Source organism: Nestor notabilis, unplaced genomic scaffold (assembly GCF_000696875.1).
Source record: "Nestor notabilis isolate BGI_N333 unplaced genomic scaffold, ASM69687v1 scaffold6022, whole genome shotgun sequence".
Classification (NCBI taxonomy): domain Eukaryota; kingdom Metazoa; phylum Chordata; class Aves; order Psittaciformes; family Psittacidae; genus Nestor; species Nestor notabilis.
Window position 1 is genome coordinate 2,872 of NW_009918641.1, and position 22,777 is coordinate 25,648.

Genomic DNA, 22,777 nt, shown 5'->3' on the forward strand with positions numbered 1-22,777 from the left:
TCTTCAACCAGTTTAACTTCTGACCTTCTCAGCTGTTGGATCAAGTTGTTGCAGCAGGCAGTGAGCCAGACAAGTAAAACGTAAGGGCATGCAAGTTGCTCTGCATTCACTCTCTAGCTATCGAGCTGCGTGCAGAAGAAAGGTGCAACACGTCAGAATGGCAGCAGGTTTTAATCTTTGAATAAGTTACTTCAGTCAGAGTGATTTAAATTGAAAAGTCAAATGGATTTTTATTCCCACATCAGAGAGAACTAACTGGGGCAGAAAATTAGTAGCATCAACTTGTAGAGAACAAGGCACCGAGTAAGGAAGACCATGCTGGACTCCCACACTTTCATCACTGCTTTCTAGGTTTCTTCTGAGCCAAGGCTCAAGCAGTTGTGGTGAATGACTGCATGGTGAGCTGTCCATCTCCTTTTTACATATATTCTAGAAATCTGGATAGAGCTAAAATCAAAGTTGTGCAGATAAAATATTGAAATGTTTTGAAAAGTTTGATCTTACAGATAAAAACTGAAAGAATGGTGTATTTACTGGACCAGAGGACACAGAATGAGAATGGTGCTTTATCCTTTTCTGTCCGAGGAGCTGAGTGACCAATGACAACCCAGCTACCCTTTTTGGGCCAGTAATCTTTAATGCAAAAGTGAGAATCCCTAGCTTCTGCAGCAAAATGCACTGTACAAGGAGAGAGTAATCTGATAGAGTAAACGTCTGTTTCTGAGGTAAGCTACACAGTCAACCAGCATTAACGTTTTCAGTACAAAATCCCAGCCCCAATGAAGTGAGAGCAAAAGTTTCCCCTTCTGCAGTGGGTCCCACATTTCACCCCGTATATCTGCACATCTTTGAGTCTCAGGCAGGACTTAAACTAATGAAGATACAGAACGAAACAGCAAGTTTAGGAAAGGCACAGCAAATGAAAACTTTATTTTTCTTCTGCCTGAAAACACAACTCTCTCCCCTGACTAAAGCGTCAATGTCCATAAATTTAGGACCAAGTATATTACTCACATAGATTTTATTACAAAGTTTTAACAAAACAAATGAACAGAACATAAAAAAGCACACAGGAATTTAACAGCTCTTTAGAAAAAATATTTTAAAAATCAGTGAGAATCATGCTTGTCCCTGAACATAAAGTTCATAGTTTGCCTTTAACACAAATCTGAAGTAAGCATTACATTTCAAGTTGCCAAGTTCATTTGCTTGCAGCATGTCGTTCACCTCCGGTAAATACTCACTTAGCTGAACTCCTATAACACAAAACCTTTTATTAAAAAACCTGATAAAAGTACCCTCCATTAGCAGTTAAGATCATTTTTAGGTAAACACCTGTGCCTGCCTCAGAGTTAAATTACTCTTTTGGAATTGAGAAGATCTAATTCTATTATACATGTCAAGAAATACAATAAAGCTTAAGCAGCCTGTAAAACTGAGTTAGGAGCTTCTCGGTGAATTCATGATTAAACCTAAAATCCTGAAACCTAAAATCCAAAATAACATTTCACCAAAATAAAAAAGAACAGAAAGTGAAAAGAAAGATCAGTCATATAATAAATACATTTCAGCCTGGGGTGTGAAAATGTTACAAAGGAAAGCCACTGGCTGGATTGAGCACACAAAATCAGAACTGTTCTGGAGCCTTCTCTCTTCTGGAAAAGGTTCTCATGCAATAATATTTACAACGGACCTTGACTCCAAATGGCTTCCCCTCCCCTCCAGCTGTAACTTCCATGGCCATAACTCCCCATGGTCAGCTTTAACTACGGGGAGTGGATCATTATTTTATTTGCTTTTAGAGAGAGAAACCAAAAGCAAAAACATATTTAATTTAAAACAGATCAAGCCCTTTTGAGTGGCATTCAATTAGTTACTAATCCTGCATCTTACAGAAGACACGTATTTAACTCCAGAAGGCATCCTTTACTGTAGTAAGAATCTGCTAATAATCCGATGGCTGCCCTACTAAGCAAATAATTTGAGGGTACTAAGATTGTAACCAAGAAATCTGCTCATCTCTTATCCCCTCAACATGTCACAGATCCAGTTAGCTTCGTATGACTGCAATTACCTAGTGGGATGCAAATGGAAGTCTCTATTACTCAGAATTTCTTAAGGCTACTTCTTATATACCAGCGTTCATCTTAAGCAGCTTTTAAAGCAAGTAAACAATTTGAAGAAGTTCAATTATACTTAAATACACATTACCTTCTTTCAGTAGTTTCTGGAGTATTTTCACAAATATACTATCTTTAGATGCTTCAATTGGATCATCTTTACCATCTGAACTGGACCATCTGCAAGTTAAAAAATAACTTGTGGAAAGAATTGCACAGACGAAACCAAATGAAAACAAATAAGAACAAAATGCGGGAGAATTTGATAAAGTATCAAAGGTGATTAATCCATGTTCACACAGAAGTGTTGTGTGCTCGGCTGTAGCTCAAAGAGGGTTTCCCTTGTGTTGATTATTCTTTATGGAAAGAGTAAAACTGCAATAAAATTGCACTACTATAATGTCTAGAAAGCCAACAGAAATGCTTCCCATCTTCTAAACTGTAAAAGAAAACATTCTTTCTTTGATAAAATAAAACCATAAAGATAAGAATTCCCTGTTCTTAGTAATCACATTTTGTGATTGAGATGATGAAGGTATAGATTTGAGTTTTTGTAGAATAAAGCAAGATCATCAGTTTGCCAACATGTGTGAAAAACCCTACACCAACAAAAAAAGCAAACTGGGCAAAGGAAGAAGGATGGAAAAAACCCTGTAAAATCTAAGCCACAGGCCTGTAACAACACACACAGACGAAACACAGTTTGTCTTGTTTGTGATTAAATGTGAAGGTGGAGACTCCTGAATGCAAGTCTTACCTCTGCTAAAATCCCAAACAGGTTTTTCTAAGAGAAGGGTAATTTTAAATGAGAATTTTTCACCCTTACATGGTGCGGTTTTAAGTCAACACCGATCTAACTTGTTTTGCTGTGGTTCTAACCTTCCAGTTGCTTAAATTTCCTATTCCATATGTGAAACTGCCAGACAAAACCAGTTCTTGTATCACTCCTTAAACCAACATGAACCTCCCTGGGCCCATGGGACACTCTTCCAACAGATCCCGACCTGGCTCCCAGAAGCTGTTACTGGCAAAGCCTCTGTGCTTCACTGAAACCACAGGTTGACCCTGGATGTCACTTAAAACTCCCAAACATCTAGGATTTCATCTTCAATTCTACTGGGAAAAATGTGAGAGAAGGAGGGAGGGAAGGGGGCAGGGGATTTCCCTCCTCCTAGGCACAGAGGACAGCAAGGACCCTACCAGAACATCAAAAGTATGTTCAGCAAGGCTCTCCATTCTACCCAAGAACCTTACCACCACTTATAGCTGTTAAGCTAGAAAACAGATGCCATCCTTAAAAGTACATACTGTAACATCAAACGTTTACTTTTGCACACAGATGAAAGCTAACACTACCTCTTTTGAAATAGCCATCAACCTCTTTGTAAGCCTCTGAGAGCCTTGCTGGACTGGAAATGCAACTGGGACTTTAAGTTTTCTGAATGCTATTCAGTGCAATGTGATCTCAAATTGCATTTGGTTAGCTAGCAGAGTGGGAAAAGTCTTGTCAGCACTGTATGTGATGAGTGCTTTAAATATGATGTTCATATCTCTGTTCTCGGCCCAGGCTGGACAGGTCATAAACCAATTATTGGACTGGTGCCATGTAGGAGTTCTGGATTCTTGTGTCTTGAAAATCACAGAAAGGGAAGAAAACACTTGGAATAGTATGAACCCGTTTCTGCGTATTTGTGTCATATGTGACAATGACTTAGTCACATAATAGAATTTATTTTCTTCAGACCACTGTTCTTTGGAACCTATCCTGTGTATAAGTGTGAATCCAAATGCTGCTTATTTCCATTTTAGTCACAAATGGCACAGTGCAGTTGGAACATGTTCTCTCCTCATCTTTTACTCCTTAGGTCCTCCTGAAACATGGATGAGAGTTAGAAAAGCTGGATAACTTCCAAAAATTAGAAAGGAAAGGGAGGAAATGCCATTGAGTTATTTAACTTGGGAGAAAACAGCAGCACTGATGATGAGGCAGTTCTTCTGACCAGTTAGATTCAGCCTGTATTTGGGGTTGAACACACCTAAGAGTGGCTCTTTTAAGCAGCATTTATGCTTTTGATCTCTTAAAAATCAAGAACGCAGCTTTAACTCAAAACAGTCATGAGCTTGTCAACGTGGTGTAACGGCCAAAAATAAGTGAAATAAAAGTCTGCAGGAGTGACCTCTGCCTGTGTTGCTCTTAACTGGCTTCTAGTTGAGATGCTTCAAAGAAACAAAGTTTCAGCATTGGTCATTTCTTTTACCTTAGCAAAGGGTTCAAGAATGAAAGCTGCACAGGTACATTTCTGTCTCAGGTGCTAAGAATGCATAGTAGGTTGCCAGGAAGCTAAGTGAACAAAGTAGTATGGATCATTTTTTGCTGGGGTTTCACTTTACAAATAAAAGCCACATTCTTATCAAATACTTTATACTTTTACTAACCTTATACTATGAAATTCAATCTTTTCAGTGAGCTAGAGAATAGTATACCAAAACACAATTCTGGAACAGCTATGTTAAAAATACTCCCAGTAATTTATATTCATATTGGACTTACCCATCTCTTTGGAGAGCCTTACAGAGAATTTTAAGTTTAAGATCATTTACATCCACTTCCTCTCCCTTCAATTCATATAAGGAAAAAAGACAGGTAACACAGATTATACCAATGCATTAGATTCTTCAATTGCTGAGCACTGTTTTTAACACATGCTATTTTAACTGATGACCTGATTGGACTGTTGAAACACCAAGGACTGTTTATTTCCATTTGAAAACATGGCTCAGACTTTCATCACCACAGAACTGCTACAGACCAACTACCTCAGTTTGGAAAAGGGCTATTTTAAAGAACATGAACAAATACTAATTTGTAAAACATGGTATTCTAGGCAAGTCTTATTTTAACGTGCTAAATGGTGACTGAAGTCAAGGCTCTTTATTCAGCATGGCCAAGCTATCTAACATGCATGAGTGTCCACATTAGGATGTGTGGTTTACACTTGTATTAATAAGTATCCTCAAAGATACACCGTTGTCTTGGAAAAGGAAGTCTGTTGCACAGAAACTTTTGACATAATTGGTGTCAAGGCCCATTTAAAAATATGTCAGAAAAAAAGACCATGTATTTTTTTTCCACCCCTCAATGTCCCAAAGCATCACACCTACTTTAAATTCCCCTCAAAAGAGATAACAGAAACCACTTCAATTTAGAAGACTGAAAGCAAGAGGATGGGTCTTGACATTAATCTACACTTTCGCAAAAGAAAAGCAGGGAAAACTAGGGAACAGACAGGTTTTAGACTCTAGTGTAAACCACCATCTCTAATTTGTGCTGACTGGTCCTACACTAAGTTGTTAGAGATTCAAGTATCTGAGCAAAAATTTAACAGGAAAACTAATTTAAAAGAGAGAACCAGATGAGTTCACTCAAGCTTATTTTACTGCAAAATGTTATCATTTGGACTATTCATCTTGTAAAAACAAAGGAAATAGAAAGAAAAAGCATTGAATTTTCTTTTTAAACTAAAGAAAACTAATTCAGAGTATGTACTACTCTAAGCAGTAATACTCTGTCCTCCATATATGAAATATAACATAGTACTAAAGACAGGACAAGTAAACATATTCATACAGAAAGCAAAAAAATCCCAACTAGCTCATAACAATAAAGAACCATTACTCAAAAGAAAAATAATACAATTCAAAACAATTTAAAATCAACTTAAAATTTAAAAACAATTATAGATATTTATAATTATCAACCCGAAAGTTATTGAAGACTAAAAAAATGGCACAATGGTGTTTACAATGCACTACTACACAGAGAATTTTAACTTGGAGCCATACTCAGACTAGTGGGAATTGGGATAATCAGAGAAGAGCTCTCATTTTCAGTTGGTAAGGAATACTTCCACTAAAATAATGCAACTCTAGCTTTGTAGCAAAGACTGTTGCTAATTCGGGTTTGATGCTCCTCAGAAGCTGATTTCTTTATGCTTAGTTACTCCTGACAAGATACTAGATCATACAAGGAGATAGCGAGAAAGCAGACAGTAAATCTGTGGTTCAATGCTGTTCACATGTTAAAAAGCTGGTGACTATCCCACGTATCTCATGACACTCAGAAGAACTGCCAATAGGGAAGATACAAGAACTAAACTACTGCAAACAGATGATCTTAGTCCTGTTTGGAGAAAATCCTTGGGGAAGCACAGCTCTAAAGAAGAAACTCTAGACTATAAATGGGAAGTGACGATGAGGAGTGTCATTTTTCTTAAATGATCTAAACCACATTTGGCATTAATTTTCCAGTGACTTAAAAAACAAACTGAAAACACATCAGGAGTTATTTTTAATTACTGTACACTAAGCTAATACGTTAACTCACTACAGATGCACCATCTTAGCTTAAATAATACTGATGATAATAATTAAAATAAAATCATCATAAGTGTCTAGGTTAGAAATCCTTAAAAAAAAAAAAACCAAACAAAAAAAAAAATCCCAAAAAACAAACAAAAAAAAAACCCCAAAACCCTTTTTCCTACCTCATCAATATATTCCAGCAGATCAAGTGCTTTCTTGAAGTCATACTCATTGGCCCTTCTGTTCTCATCACATATGTACATCTATGATGAGAGAGTAATGCAGAGAATTTTTTTTATCCTACAAATTAATGTAACTGATATCATAGACAGCTTATTGCGGGAAGACCACCATGTATTTTCCACTTACATGACCTTCTTGTGAAAATATGTCTTGATTCAACGACAAGTATTTTTGTAGTAAGGAATATACTTAATGTTTTAGAGCAGCATTCCAGTTACATGACAATGGCCCATGGACAAATGATATTGGATATTAAGGCTGCTAGGTTTCAAATTTAAATGCCATTTAAGGCTGTAACATTCCTGGACTATTGTAGCCAGAGCTCAGCTCCACAAATAAGCACTCAGAATGATTTTGGTAAGTAAGCTCAAAGCAGTACTTAAGCACATGGACTACCTTTCACCTTTTAAAACTGAAAAGTTTGGTATCGATATTTTACACACATCTCCCCAACAAAATTCTAAATTAGTACTTCAAAGGAAAATGAACATTAACGCTCTTTTTATTTACACTTTCTGAGTTTCATTCTCACATTGCAAGTAGCAAGTATGAACACTGGTTTGACAACAGAATTCAGAAGGAAAACTGTCTTGGTGCCAGCACTTGCCAAGTCATGTGTGACACTTCCTACTGTTCCCTAATCCCACAGGTAGCCTCACTTAAAAGACAGAAGCAATGACTTCAGAATCTGCTATTAGCTCTGCTAAGAAAACTGAGAGAATGAAAACAAGCACGCTAGCAGCTTTTGATTTTCCACAGGATTACGGGAAAGTAGGGAGCTGCAAAACTGACAACCAGCCAGAACCTGATTTATTTTACAATATATCATTGTTACTCATTGAATATTTTTTGTGTGCATCACTGGATGGTAAAAATATGCTGTCAACAAGGCAGAAGCAGTAAGGCTTACTGGTTCCTGGCTGCCACCAGAAACGGGCGTGGAAAAGGAGTCAGCGCTATTACAGACTGCAGTACTGGAGCAGTTCATGTACTTGTTTCAGTATGGGTTGGGTTTTTGTTTGTTTTACAAAAAGGAAAAGAAAAAAAGAAAGACTTTGGGTGCCTTTTTGCAACAGGTGACCAAAAGCCTCTTCCTGCTTCTAGCCCTTTCTTTTTCTAAATTGCAGCACCCTTGTCCACTAAGGGGGAATCCTTTGTTCCTTTCTACCTTCCAAGTTCTGCCCTACTGAGAATAAAACAGAAGGTAAAAATTGTCTTACATCTAGAAACTGGCTTAGACCAGTAAATCACGTTCTGACACTGTCTTTATATGCTTTTTCTCCTAGCAGCACTCTAAAGCACACATTCAGCAAGAAGAAATCTGAACTAAAACCAGCATTCCGAACTTTGGTGCTGGCAGAAACTAAGCAAAGATAAATCTATTAATAGATCTTTAGGTGCTTAGCAAGTCATAGAAGGGATAAAGACAGCTGTGATCTTCTCATTTTATCACACAGAGGCAGAAAACATACTGGAACTTTACTTGTGTAATGAAGAAGATGAGATACTTACGTCAATGAGCTGAGGTGCAGACAACACTGGCATATCATTGAGGTTCAACTGTTTCTCTGCCAGTAATTGTTCAGGAAGTGTCTCCTGATGTAACAGAAAGCGTTCCTGTTCTGATATTTCTTGTAGTCATTTAAAGAAATTAATGTTTCATGTTATTAAAATGTAATAACAAATTCCATGGCACAGTAATAACTGTCAAGTCACAATATTATCCAGGTCTGCAGGTGTTTGCTATGAAGCATTCTGTTCGGACACAGAAATACTTCCACTTCAATACTGCCATCCTGGTGAACTAGTTCTTACTTTCCACTCAGGTTCCCAGTAATGCAGACTAATAACTCTTCCTTTTTCTCAAACCCACGAAGTCAATACATAGAATTGGAGGGAAGCTGTTGCACTGTGTAGGGAAAGCAAATCAGTTGCAATTTTTAGAAGCTACCTTTTGGCTGCCATGCCATGGACCTGCTCCATCTCATGAATTAGTCCATTTTGGAATGTTTTACTTTCCAGCATGATCTGCTTAAGGGTTAGAGACTTATTAGGCTGAAACAATCATAAAAGAATAATTTCAGACACACTATATGAACCCTGCCCTGTTCCACTGCATGGTAGAAATGCAACAATAATTCTAAGGAGCATTTTTAGATAAACAAAATATGGCAGAAATAATTCTTTCTTTATCAATAGGAAACTGACACACAAGGACTATAAGTTTTAAAAGCCATGTCACATGTCACATAGAAACACGTGGTAGAGTACAGACCAGACCAAATTTTGAGGGTCCTTTGGTCTATTCAAATACAGCTTTGATTTCGTCATTTTTTTTTTTTTTTTACAGTTTTCCTATTTGAAGATTAGATTCTTCACATCAGCATACGTGTGTTTTGTTGTTGGGGTTTTTTTCCCCACAGTAGTGAGAACAACAAATTTAAGCTTTAAGATTTCATGCACTGTTTTATAATTTAAAAGGCAGATAATATATTATCATTATTACAAGCTAAAAATAATTTGTTAAGCCTATTTAGTTATCATCGTTTTCCCTGGGCTTTTTCAACAGGATTTCTTTCAAGAATTGTACATAACATACATGGATAAATCTGAAGATAAACGGAAGCTTGAGCAGTAACCTTGAGAAGTATTTCAAAGCTTCCCCCTGGTGGCCAGAACCAGCTCAACTGTTAGCATAAACTTTTCCGCCCCCTCCAAACTCACAGCACCACGTGCTGCACAAACACTGTCAGGCAAAGGGTATTTTCCTAAGCGACAGGAATGGCAAAACAGCGGAACTGTTATAGTTGGTCATGAAACGGAATAGGTATTCCTACTTTTCCCATTAACATCCTTTCAGTTAGAGCATCATGGAACACTGTCACTGTAACCTTTCTAGATACAGAGAGTAAGATGCTGAGAAAGCACTTGATCACAAATGCATATATTTGTAGGTACGTTATCACAATACAATATAGTTACTGGTTTTCTTGTACAACCTAAGAGTCTCAGGACTTGAGAAGAATTTGGAATTGAGAGCTAGTCAATCAACAGGCTTTAAGAACTTAAAGCATTTTTACTTTGCACCTGAAAAACAAAATGCAGCTTCACAAAAACATAGTGTGAAAGGTTTGCAAGTTTAAGCCACTTCAGAACTATCTAATGACTTCTCAAAATACTGTTCAGCTTATCTATGCCAATATTGTGTGTTACTTAGAAAAAGTGTAAAGGTAGACTTCCTATGCTCACAGTCCTAACTCACAGGTGAAAGTGAATACTTGTTACTGCCTCACGTTATATTCCTTATCCTTCCTGCTATGAGCAAAATGATCAGCCTGTTTATCCTTACCACATTGTTAGAGCCCTCAACCTAACAGTTAACAATGTGCAAAATTAACGTGATTCTAACTCAGTAACTCCATTAGTCAATTCTTCACTTTGTTCTTATTTCTTACCATCTATTTTCTCTTGCAGTATGTCTTCTGAGAAGTCAGATGCCAGTGCAGCCAATTTGCTCAAGCCAAGAAGTGTTTTCTTCTTTGCAAAATACCGGGTCTCTGTATTTGCTAAGGTCTGCAATGTACTGTGAGCCTGAAATTAATAGAGGTTAGAAATCAGTTAATCAGTTTCATAAGTTAACATCAGAATGGTAACCGCTAAGCATTTAATCTGAACTGCAGTCTCACAGCTATTTATATTTTGTGATATTATAACCCTCTTAAAAGTCACACAACTTGTACATTAAAACTCTGCATTACTCTCTTCAGGAAGAGATACAGAGCTCTACTCCAATTACAGCCAAAAAATCTTTTCAGTACTCATCAAGAAAAACTATCTTATGATCAAAGGATAAATTGCAACCTCACATGTTATACCTCTAGGATCTTACTCAAGGCTTAGCCATAAAAGCCACGCAAATATGCTTTGAGAGAACAATTTCACATGCAGACTGATTTACTTGTTAATTCAGGAATCTGACAAAACAAAACTAAATGTGTAACTGCTGCAGTAGACAAATTCTTGCCTGTATGTTTGGTTACCAGACAAAGGAACAGAAACTTTCTGAGCACTTACTCAGAAAAACTATCCAAACCTAATTACTTGTGTATTTTAAAACCCTTGCCCATCTTCAGAGTGCTTTGGTGTAACAGAGAAAACCTCCATCAGCACAAATGGAATATTACAATATTCTCAGGGTGGTTTTGTTTGTGGGTTGGTTGGTTTGTTTTGGTGGGTTTTTTTACCTCTCCCCTTCACTATTGTTTTAATAGCAAATGCTGTTTGCTATTAACCTCACCCCCTCCCCAAACTTGTAAACAATACATGTAAGAGATTAAAGTAATCAATACCTTTTTAATTTTGCAATACCTCCAAATTACTTTAAATATTCTTCAAATACAAGTTTCAGGTTTTCCCTCACTGAAATAATCAGATAACGCTATCGATATTCACTGTAAACCCCTAGTTCCATCCAAGTAGTGATCACGCAGCCAAACAAAACTTCCCTTGCTAAAAAAATATTAGTCACCATCAAGGGAAGAAAAGCAGCCCTAGTCTCCATTTCATGGTACAGTGCCTTATATGATATACCAGATGGTGCCTGGAGGGAGGCTTTGGTAGTCCATTAATAATCTGTATCATCTCTCCTCTAACTCATCTAGATAAGCTGGTGAAGTCATAACTAGATAAATTTGGTGAAGTTATAACTAGATAATTTTCCTACTTGAGTATGTACTTGACCTGTTTAACGTGCAATATTTCAGCTTGGTTTTATTTAAGAAATCCTACCTTTTGCAAATCCTGACTATTGATTTCATGTAACCAGCTCAGATGCTCATGAGCTTGCAAGAAATTGGCCAGCTGTCCATGCTGAGCAATAGGCTGAGATAACAGCTTCCCTCGCTTTCCTTTTTCCAGATACCAGCGAAACAGGAAATCTGAAAAATTCTGAAGATAACAGCAATATGAACACATTTTAGAAGCTACATTTAAACATCTTGTTTGTCTTCTGAGGCAAAATGCTTCAGAAAAATACAATTGGTAAGAACACAGTAAGAACCTGCTTAACAAAGTAAGACACACACACAAATAGTGTTGATAAATAAGAGTCATGATAGAAATAGTGTTTAAAAGAATTCGTTAGCTACTCTGCAACAGATGCTGATCCACTGAAGGATGCTGTGTGTAACTGAACAAAGTGCCAAATATAAGTTCTTTATGTTAACCCACAGGAATGGGAACAGGTATCATATCAATCATAATTCTGGTCTTATATTTTTCACTTACTCCTTTACTCCCCTCAGAACTCTATGTTTACTATTTCCTTTCATATATATGTTTACTTCTTCTGTCACTATTTTTGAAACATTCTGTCCTATGTCCAAGTGAACCTACCACCTTACTTCTCCACCAGTTAAAAATGGCGTCTTAAAAAAAGAACCAAACCCCCCATTTTATCCTCAAAAACTTCAATGTGAAATAACTAATCCAGATGTTTCTGAGATTTGTTTAATCTTTTCAGAGTAATTTTAAAATAATGCTAAATTTTAACTGCATTAACAGTTCTAAAAATCAAGTTTGAAGAGACTATCAGTCAGATACTCTATCCACTAGACTTGATCTATTCAGCTCTACACTTGCAACAGTAATTTCTCTTTAGAAAGTTTTACATTTTTCCTTTAAAATAAAAGGATGTAAAGGTGAAAAAAAAAATAGAGAATTCATCCCCTTCTTTGGCAGTAAAAGTGAATGTTTAACCCTTACTATAAAAAACCTTTAGAATAATTTCTGTCCATTACTGATTTATTTTTTTTTTTAATTATTAATATTAAAACAACCTTTCTGTACTCTATAAGGAAACCTGTAGACACTGGGATTTCTCCTTCCACAGTGGCTGTGGAAAGCTCAAATTAGGAAACTTCTGTCCCAGTTCCACTCACTTCAAGTAGTCTCTACCACCTTTTCCTTAAGCTTTCCAATTTTTCAGCACATTTACAAGTTTTTAAACCAGATTTTAACATTGAAAACATTGTCCAACAAGTACCTAGCAGGACAATAAAAAGAAAAGACAGACCACAGCAATACCCCTGCCTTCCTACTCTTCTTAACTAACTTTCTATTTATACATTTAAAAACCTCATCTGGAAGTTATCCTTAAATTTACATTATATTAATTTAATAGACTAACCTACACTGACTACAGCACTCCAGTGAACAAGCCACAGGATGCTAGAAAAACATCAAAGTGAGACAATGTTATTTCAGGCACGGAAAAGGTCCAATGAAAAGCCACTGCCCATACTGCTAGCACGTATTTCTCATGATGTGCTCTGGAGTCTCAGAGTAATACACTCCACTGGGTTCTGAGCAGTGAATGTTGACCTCTGTTTTCCACGTTTCCCCCACATGTGTATGTAAATATATACGCATTAAAGAAAAAAAAAATCGTAACTTTTGCCACATTTTAGGTGCAAACTTATTATAAAACATTATATAAAGGAAATAGAAAAAGAGTTACCTGATCTGCAAACTGATTCATGTAACGTTGTAATCTGGCCTGGTTGTCTGTCTGCTCACACATCTGCACCAGGATGTCAAAGTCATGGTACTTCTCTGCTAAAGTGGCTGCCATCTGATACTGTCCCAGGGAAACTAACCAAGAAAAAGAGGTTATCAAACAAGCTCAAATTTGACTGTAAAAGGATGACAAAGGGCAGAGAACAGGAAAATGAAAACAAGTTTCAAGTGTTCACATCAAGGGCCTACTTACACATTCCCAAAGAAATGCTCACCTACTGCATGTATATCCTGTGCACAGGCAACCTCGCATACCTATCGCCTTGGTGCCCCAATGCAAGAGGGAAGAAGTTTAGAATACTAAATGGGTGGTATACACCCCCTTTTCAACGAAAGTTACCATCATCTGCTATTTGTGCTGGGGGGTAGATTCAACCAATGACTTAATATCTGTAATAATAGTCACTTTATTACACAAAGTGAAAAAGCAGCAGGCAAAGGGTTTTGATAAAACCAATACAGGCAAAGACAATGGGGTTTTTATTAAAAATATATTATTTAAGTTATTTTTGGTTCAGATACGTACAAGCTAGCAGAGTACTCAATTTTGTTTGTAAGGAAATATGAACTTCGGATTGAACGTAACAATACAAAAGGCATTTACAAGCTAATAGAGACCATAAATGTCAGTAAAACCAAGAATGATTGCTTAAGAGACTTTTCTTAAGAATGTTAGGACACAGTGATTATTAGACTGTTCTATTTATGTCATTCAGTTTTAGCCTAAAATAACCCAACAAAACAACAAAACAAAACAAACAAAACAAAAAAAAGCTTTATGAAAAGTTGCTAAAATGGATTTACTCCAACTTATTTCCAATTAGAAAAGATGCTTTGTTTTCGATGACTCATTAAAGACCTGACCCCACATGACACACTAAACAACAGGTTTGCTTATTAAATAAGCACGATTCAAACAGTAACTTTTTCCTGATAAACACCATGGCATAAAAGTTTATGTCAACCTGCACCAACATAAACATTTAGAAATCCATATATAGGCTATTTTCAGCGAAGTGGTTCAAGATAAATTCCTGCCAGAAAAAAATTAGTCAGCAAAAAATTCCAGCAGCAATGTGTTTTATTAGAGGTATGGGGATGGATACAGTCCTGGATGCAATTCTGTAATCCGTTTTCATTTTGTAAGTATCTCATTAAATCATAAACCCAGCCTTTTGTAATCTGAAGGCAAGCATGTAGAAGAAATAAAATTCACACACAGATGCCATTCACTCTATCAGATTTGCATAACGTCCTGACCAAATGGAACATTTAATCCTTGTGTTAAGGAAAACAGAAAGTACTTACGGAGGGGAGACAAAAGCTCTGTTCTTTTCTGCTTGTACTCCATCTCCAGATTGCTGTATCGCTCTTGATCAGCAGGGCGGTCCACGGATTTCAGCTGAGAAGCATAGCCATCCAGGAAACAGTCCAGTAGTGCCACCAACTGCTCAGCCACAATGCTGCGGAGGTTACTGTCCACCTGGGGATACACCATCTGCAGAATGATTCCATGCTGACGGATTACTGCTGCACGAAGGCCACTAGATGCTTGGGGAAACAACACAGTGCCCATTAAAACCGTGATTCTATCACCAAAGGAACCTATGCTGAAGTATAACAAAAACATTACTATGTATAAGCAAAAAAATAGAAAGAAAGTGAATAAACATTTTCATCTTAATGAATAAAAGCAATAATATAAAACAAAACCAAAACAAGCATATACTCCCATCTTTACATATTAAATTTGGCCAAAATGTAGTAAACAAAAGAACAAAACCAAACCCACTCCCCTGAACTACACAGATCTACACTGTCGACTATCAACACCAGCTGTTTTCCAGAAGAATCACTTGCAGGATCTGTAAGCCAAGTAGAGAATACACACAAGGAAAAGGCAAGTTCTGTTAACCTCATTGAAATACTTGGATGTAATCGTCAAGACATAAGACAACAAAATAGCTTGCATAGGTCATGCTTTTCAAAAGATTTATCTTGGGAGCACTAAACAAATGTGGTTTATACATAGAGAGCACAAGGAAGCTTAAGCACCAACAGGAAAGTGCTTGATTCTGCAAACATTTGTTCTGATAGTGTTTCTTATTATTAAACCATCAAAACAAGACACACTTAAGGAAGCAGAGAATCATGAGTTCTTTTAAAACAGTTATAGATCACATATCATGAATCATTTTAATGTTATGTATCCCATAGGTGAGCTATTTCTCAAAATTGGGTTTTGTAGTCAAGTTTGCACCATCAATACTGGACAAAATAACTGTTCATCAATTCATTCTATTTCATTCCCCAAATGAACCTTCTAGCTTCTCCTATTCTGACAACCTTGTAGCAGCTTTTAACAGCAGGTTTAACACTCAGATTAAAATTCATGAAAAATATTTTTTGTTTAGGATAATTAATAAACTAGTAATAATAATAGTAATTCCTCACCTGTCCATGGAATATATTCAGGTTCTCTTTCTGGAAGCTCTTCTGTTTTATATAAAGAGGCTCTAGACTGACGATACTGACTAGCAGCTTGTAGCATGTCCTATTTAAGGGCAAGGACGTAAGTATTTTAAAGTCTTATAAATGTAACACAGACTGCAAAAGCTACTGCATACTGGATTTTGTAATACTGAAATGTACTTTTAATATCCCCCCTTCAGTACTCAAGCGCAAGCTTTTCACTCTTTGCTACACACTCATGCTTTCACAACTTCCACCAATGCTGCAACTTCTCAAATTCTCTTTAGCAGTGGCTCAGGAAGAAAAAGAATGTCCCTAATTCTGCATGAGACCAGACCATCTTTTCCTTCCTAATATATTCGGACAAGTGCACGTTCGCTTTTGTCCTCATGTCAGCAACTCAAATACGCTGCAGTCAACTCATTCAGTGCTCTTCAATATTTACCTTCCCCTCCCACAAACTTCTTAGTTAATGCAGTTCTATACCTTAATGATGTTGTTCACGTTGACAACTATCTGGGCCCACTCAATTGATTCAATAGGCATATCTTTCAGAATTTGTTCCTCTTCTTCTAGTAAGCATTCAAAGATGGAATCTATCTGGGACACCTCAAAGACAGAAAGAAAAACTGCAATGAACATAAACATACCCATTAACAGCTGATACCAGAAAGCCAAGTCATGAGTTGCATAGAAAAACAAGTAAGTATTAGAGAAACCACAGCAATAGCCAGAGATATTAAAAGCTATTAACTACTCTACTGGATAACAAAATCATCAGCTTGTATTTCATACAATACTTAGAACAGAAGAATTACCTTCTTTCTGGACTTAAATCCAGGAAAAAAACCCAAACCAAAACAAAAACCAACCTAATCTTTGAAGGCAACTCCATAAACTTTCATTAAGCACATTCCTCCATCTTCTTCTGAAACATTTGGCAGTAGAATCTTTGTTCAATAAAGTATACTGGATAACCTATCTGCTTTAAAATAGCAGACTATTATTTCTATTTTTTCTTCATTAGCAACTACTGTCCTCTACAGGAAAGAAGTTTTCTAAGAATAAACGTTTTGCATATAGCTCTTTTCAAGTAGGAAGAAAGAAATAAAGACTGTGTGCTTGACTGGAACATGGACCAAACTTAGATTCTCTGAACTAGATTAAAACATAGATTAACTAGCTCAGATTCACTAATGTTAGAGAGGACAAACATGAGACTGAACGGATATAATTCCATCCAGGACAGCTCAAAGCAGCTCTTCTATCTGGAAAGCTTCATATTCTTCAGTTCATGCCTTAAAAACGATAATTTAGCAAACACCTTCTGATGGGCCAGAGAATTTCACTTGTGTTTTTCATTGCTCATCTATGTTGGTTAGTTGGAAATCCTAACAACTTTACTCCTGCGACATAAAATTTATCAGAATTCATGTTTCAGCTCCAGACATAAAAAAGCATGTAAGTGAAGAAAATACTACCACACCAACCCTATTTAAAGGGAAATTGTGTAAAGTTGATTTGACTTTTAAAGCAAAAGTTTCCAAAGTGTACACTAAAGCATTGCAACTTTTACTACATGTGATACTATACAATGATTCAGAAATGAGATGTATCTTACCTCTCGAAAGAACACGTCTGCAGGGGTAAGATTTGGTGGAATATCACACTCCCTTTTGTTTAATGCCATCAGTATAGCAGCATTCACTAGATCAGGCAACCTGGAGTGGTGATTCTTGAGAACGATAGCTGCTGCTAGTTTCTCTGCGTGCTCACAGAGCAACAACCGAGTTGCCATTGGCATCGCTCGCACCGGAAAACTGCCCAGACGTTCAAATACACCAACCTTTTTAGTAAAAAACATAAAACACCACATGCACTTCAAACAGTGTTCTATAAGAGTTATGTTAAGGCAAAATAATACTCTACTGTGTGTGCTGATACCAAAGGAACAATACTGTTTTACCTGATGAAGAAACTCAATGAAGAAAGAATGTGCTTTTGTTTTATCCTCTAGCTGATGAAGAAGAATAAGAGATGTGTTGCTGAAACCAACTGCTTCTAAAAAAAAGAGAAAAATCTTAGATCAGAGCGCTTGGTATCTTCATTTCTGGGTAACTAATTTTTTCCCCTCCCAGGTAAACACATTTCTACACATTGTTATGCCACGCAGAAGCAACAGCAGCAAGCATCATCCACTGTTAACTATTTACTGCGTGAACTTTCAGACTATGTCTCTGCTCAGTAACTGGCAACTGCTGCCTAGAGGTCCTGGGGACAGTTTCAAATTAACACTGTTCATAAGAGACATGGATGCATGAACAAAAACGTTTCTTGCTGAAAACATGTCTGTGTTAATCCTTTACATACAAATACTTGAATATAAACTTCTCTAGTCCTCTTTTTGGCAATGCCCCAGAGAGACACAAACTCATTCTACACAGAATCCAAGCCTACCAGGAGGTATTCAGCCATGCTGACAAAGGGCTAAGCATGAGCAAATCAGCAATTTCTCTTAACATATGTATGTATGGAAAATAATTTAGAACTATCCAAGGAGTCATAGAAATGCTAAACTGACACCACCTGTTCTTTGCACAAAGCAGCCTTCTCAAATCTATTTTCTTTGCTGTTTGTGGTTACTAAATGAAGACAAGAATAACCACAGTGGCCTGCAAGTTTGTCTGGCAATCTCGTAAGATACATTTTTTAGCCTTTCTGGAAACATACCTAGTGGTGGTGGAGGGCAAGGGACACCTATGCCTTCTGTGCAAAGCTTTAATCATGATTTCATCTAGAGTAATAAGGAATTCTGCCCCCCAAAACCAAACAAACAAACCCAAACAAACAAAAAAAAACTCCCCTCATAACTAACACCACATTATGTTTACCTTCTGGTACAGATTCAGCCCATCTTGGATCAGAGGCAGGGTAATCATCCATTAAATCCACACTGATCTGAATCACTGCCCTATCCAGTTCAGGGTCAGAATCCAGATCTGTGTCACTTGGAAAGAGCTCAGCTACCATGCTTTGTGCATTGACTATATCTTTCCTGAAATAAAAGAAACACACAGTATGTGAAATAAAAACAGCAGATAGGATTATCGGAACAAGAACCATTCAATTAATAGGATTTTCTGATATCCTTTTTGTGAAGTGCTTTAGATTATAAACATCAAGCATTCTTTGGGCTCACTCTGAACTAATTGTGGATAAAAAGTACTCTGATTCTACGAATAAAGGTACTGTGACTCTTTTCAAGCAAGCAGGTTGCACAATGTATAAAATGAAAAAGTCCAAGCCAGGAATTATTTCAGGTCACTTTTTATTTTATTGCCTCTATTATTATTATTTAAGAGAAAAGATTCATCATACAGAACTAAATCTAGACGTCTCTGGTAGCTAAGTCATCAAGTTTCTACCGCTAGCTTTAAAATCTTCTCAAGAGTACATGTAATCATTCTCACAAATGGCAATAGAGTAAAAGCACTCAGGAAAATGCTTCAGCAAATATAATGCATTATTCTTATTTTCTACAATTTCAGAGTACCGTATTCTATTCAGGCCCATAATTAAAAAAAACAAGAAGCAAACAAATGCTTAAACCTCCAAGATATAGAGTTGTACTGAAGAACTCATGTTAAGAGGTATGCAATACTCAAGAAAAAGCACCGATTTGATTTTGTGACTAAGAAATTACAGTATTGTAACTGAGAAGGGATACTGTGATTCCAGTATATTATCTGATTTTGGAAATATTTATATTTTGCATGAAGTTTGAACATTTACAGGACCAATGTGTCTTAAAAAACATCAATGCATCCGTAAGTTCCACAGAGGTTACTAAAGCAAAGATTACTTTTAAAAACTGGAACATAATGAATCTTCTACTAAAGCAAGCCCCATCTCTACTCCTCCACAGGGCATGTGTTTCTAAGGAATTTATATCGTACTTTATTGCCTCCTTCAAACCATTAAGTGCCACCAGCCAGTACATCAAGGAGGGCCAATTCCATCTTTCCATCAAACACCTCACCCCCTCTAAAGATCCTGGGGTCTTGTGAAGCTGACTGTGCTTACTGCACAACCTACCATTATTTGCTCTCTATCAACCACCTGACCATCTGGACAGGGCATTGCTAGATCTGTTCCATGGAAGACTGCTCCATTCATTTTACCATACTATTTTTCTGGAAAAAACCTGCATCAATACTATCACATAAAATTATTAATTTCTCCTAGTTTTATAAGTGTGACCCATATTTTAATCAAAAGAACATTAAACTTTCATACTGGTTCACACTGCTTTCCTGACTACCTCCTACTTTCTTCTGACACTCTTTACAACCCCCTTGTTCACATCCCCAGTGATACCAACTTCTGTATTTGTTATCTGTGCTCACAGACTTTAGCTACTCAGTCACCTCAGGACTTCATTACAATCATCTTCAGCAGCAGTTCTGTTTACTGACACGACCACTTCTGAATATATGTAGATTTTTCTCCTAAATTCTGTGCATGTTCACAGACTTTTGTGTTGACAGCCTTCATTATATGTGCCTAATCCCCTTCATAATCTTCTACCTCACATGCAGCTCTATGTCAAGAGCACTCCTACTTCCCGTTATCTTGTATCTGTTCTTTCCATTTTTTTAAGACTCCTAAGGAGATTAGTCCTAAGAGGCTTTGTGGGTTGTTGTTTCTTTTTTTGTTTGGTTTTGGTTGTTGGGTTGTTTGTTTTTTTTTTAAATAAATATACATTGACAACAATCCCCTCTAAATATAAATAACCTAAGTCTACTGTTCTGTTTATCATCCTCTCTCTCTTCTTCCCCCTGTTTGTATTACTCATCTCAACATCAGACCTTTCCGAGGCACTGCATGCCTCCCAAAAGTCAAGTTGCTTTAACCAGGATAGTTTGATGAACAGTATTTCCTTCCACTCCCACTCTCCCATATCAGTCAATCTAAAAAAGATCTTGCCACAAAATCTGCCATGCTAGTTATCTTCATGGCCACAAGTAATTAAAGATATTCAAAAGTATTACTGAAAACAGCAATGCAAATAAAGAGGAAGGAAACAATGCTTTTTAACAACAAAACACCACTTACTACAAGAATAAGGAAGTCAAAATAACAAAGTTTAAAGTTTTTTCACTGTTAATAATGTAACTATAGAATTTACACAGAGTAAGCGAAGTCATTGAGATTACAGAAGTCTGCTTCTTTCTAGCACATGTCACTAGCCCAAGACATAGCCAGTATTTTCCTAATAAAGATGTACATGTGTCATTAAAAGAGCTTTGATTAGAACAGTACAAGAGTATCTTTGGCAAGACAATCTCTTAGTCAAACATTAGAGTGCTTTCAAGAATAGCAAACAAAGCCTCAAAAATCAAGTGCAATTTGTACCTGCAGTACTGTAGAAAAGCAGCTTTCAGCAATTTAGTCTTATCTTCTTGTGCTATAAATTCTAGCCTACTGGTTATCTCAAATGCAGGACTCTGAAAATGAAAAGTAAAAACTTCAGCCAAAAGACAAATACTGATCTTCATTATGAAATGAAAACAATTTTTCTAAGTAGTAACGACATAGATTTAAAATAAAAATGCCACCTAGAAGCAGTTGTGTTTATCAAGCCAAACGTAAGCCCATAAGATACATTACAATGGAAATCACAGTGGTGTGACCTCAAACATTCTAATGAATTTCACACAATCTATTCTTCCCTTCCATTTCAGGGACATCTTGACAACAAATTCCACATACATTTTAAACTAAACATGTCTGATATAAGTTAGAGCTTAATAATAAAAATTAAAAAAAATCCAATAAAAATACTTCCACATATTTTTAATAACATATTATGCTAAATGAATAAATAAATGTCTTGCTCTCAAAGACGTCAGAAATAATATTCAGCCATTATATAGCCCTTCTCAGCTTAGCCTGCAAGACAGCGTGATGAGAAGAGCGTGTCTCTAACACAAAGGAACAGACACAGAAGACTGAAGAAACCACACTGATCAGGAAGTGAGAAGGAAGTCTGAGTCTCTGCATAGCATTATATCAGGCCTAGAGATATATACTAATACACCTACACGGAAAAAAAATAATTCATAGATATCTCAACTCCAAAACAAAAACAAAATAAAAAAGTTACCCAAACTGTCAGATATTGTAACATTTTGTGGGTTTCGAAAACCGCCTTCATTACAAGCATTTAAGTCTCTACTTGAAAACACCCCACAACTTTAGAACTCAAAACAAGTCAGGATTTCTCCAGGGCCAATTCAAACCTGCCAGAAAAACAATTCTGTGTCTACCGTCAGTTTTCAACCAGCCAAGCAAACAATTATTACCTCACTTCTTGGACCAGCAACAGAACAGGACAGGGAATCTTCAAGGTCTTCTGGAAGCACAGAAATGTTTTCCCTGGACAAGATGGTGATAAGCCCACTTTTTTTGGCAAAGAAGATGGGGAGGCCAGTACAGGAACCTGCTCCTAAAATACTATCTCCTAATATTGGAGGAGGGAAGGAAGCACATAAATGCCACTTTAAGAACAACACGTAACAGTTTCATAGACAATTACTCAACTTTGTCTTTAATCAACCGACAGTAACTGGTAACTCCACCTGACTTGGAGAAATTGCAGGCGCTATTTGCTACTCATGTGCATTTCCAGATACTCCAAGTTTAAAGACATAAAACCCCAACCAACCAAACCAAAACCAATAAAAAACCAAGATTCAAGTGGTTCAAACTCTACCAAAGGACTGATGTGCATGTGGTGCTTGAAAACACCTCTGAAGGTCAAGGATGACAGAGATATCTGACAGAGACACCTAGTATGAATTTTAGACTGAGTCTCAACATCATGTTAACTTCAAAAAAATAAAAACCCAAAACCATTCACAGTGAATGTTGGAAGAAAAAGAGAAGTGGTGCAACCCCTCCCTCCTCCCAACCAAAACCCCCATCTTTTCATATATGAGTGG

The 22,777-nt window shown here is 36.8% G+C and overlaps 1 protein-coding gene across 1 annotated transcript in view; it reads right to left on the bottom strand.

The window, feature by feature from the left end:
* Window positions 1–1,014: 1,014 nt before the first annotated feature.
* Window positions 1,015–22,777, bottom strand: part of NUP133 (nucleoporin 133kDa) — a 30,448-nt gene continuing 8,685 nt past the window's right edge. The window contains exons 10-25 of the mRNA XM_010009821.1: window positions 22,139–22,296; window positions 21,189–21,280; window positions 18,665–18,828; window positions 17,740–17,834; window positions 17,395–17,619; window positions 16,260–16,382; window positions 15,756–15,855; window positions 14,610–14,852; window positions 13,243–13,376; window positions 11,514–11,672; window positions 10,181–10,316; window positions 8,238–8,356; window positions 6,665–6,745; window positions 4,672–4,736; window positions 2,212–2,300; window positions 1,015–1,256 (exon numbers count right to left, since the gene is read on the bottom strand). Of these exons, the coding sequence (XP_010008123.1) occupies window positions 1,120–1,256; window positions 2,212–2,300; window positions 4,672–4,736; window positions 6,665–6,745; window positions 8,238–8,356; window positions 10,181–10,316; window positions 11,514–11,672; window positions 13,243–13,376; window positions 14,610–14,852; window positions 15,756–15,855; window positions 16,260–16,382; window positions 17,395–17,619; window positions 17,740–17,834; window positions 18,665–18,828; window positions 21,189–21,280; window positions 22,139–22,296 (2,120 nt within the window). The 3' untranslated portion in view covers window positions 1,015–1,119. The remainder of the gene's footprint in view (window positions 1,257–2,211; window positions 2,301–4,671; window positions 4,737–6,664; window positions 6,746–8,237; window positions 8,357–10,180; window positions 10,317–11,513; window positions 11,673–13,242; window positions 13,377–14,609; window positions 14,853–15,755; window positions 15,856–16,259; window positions 16,383–17,394; window positions 17,620–17,739; window positions 17,835–18,664; window positions 18,829–21,188; window positions 21,281–22,138; window positions 22,297–22,777) is intronic.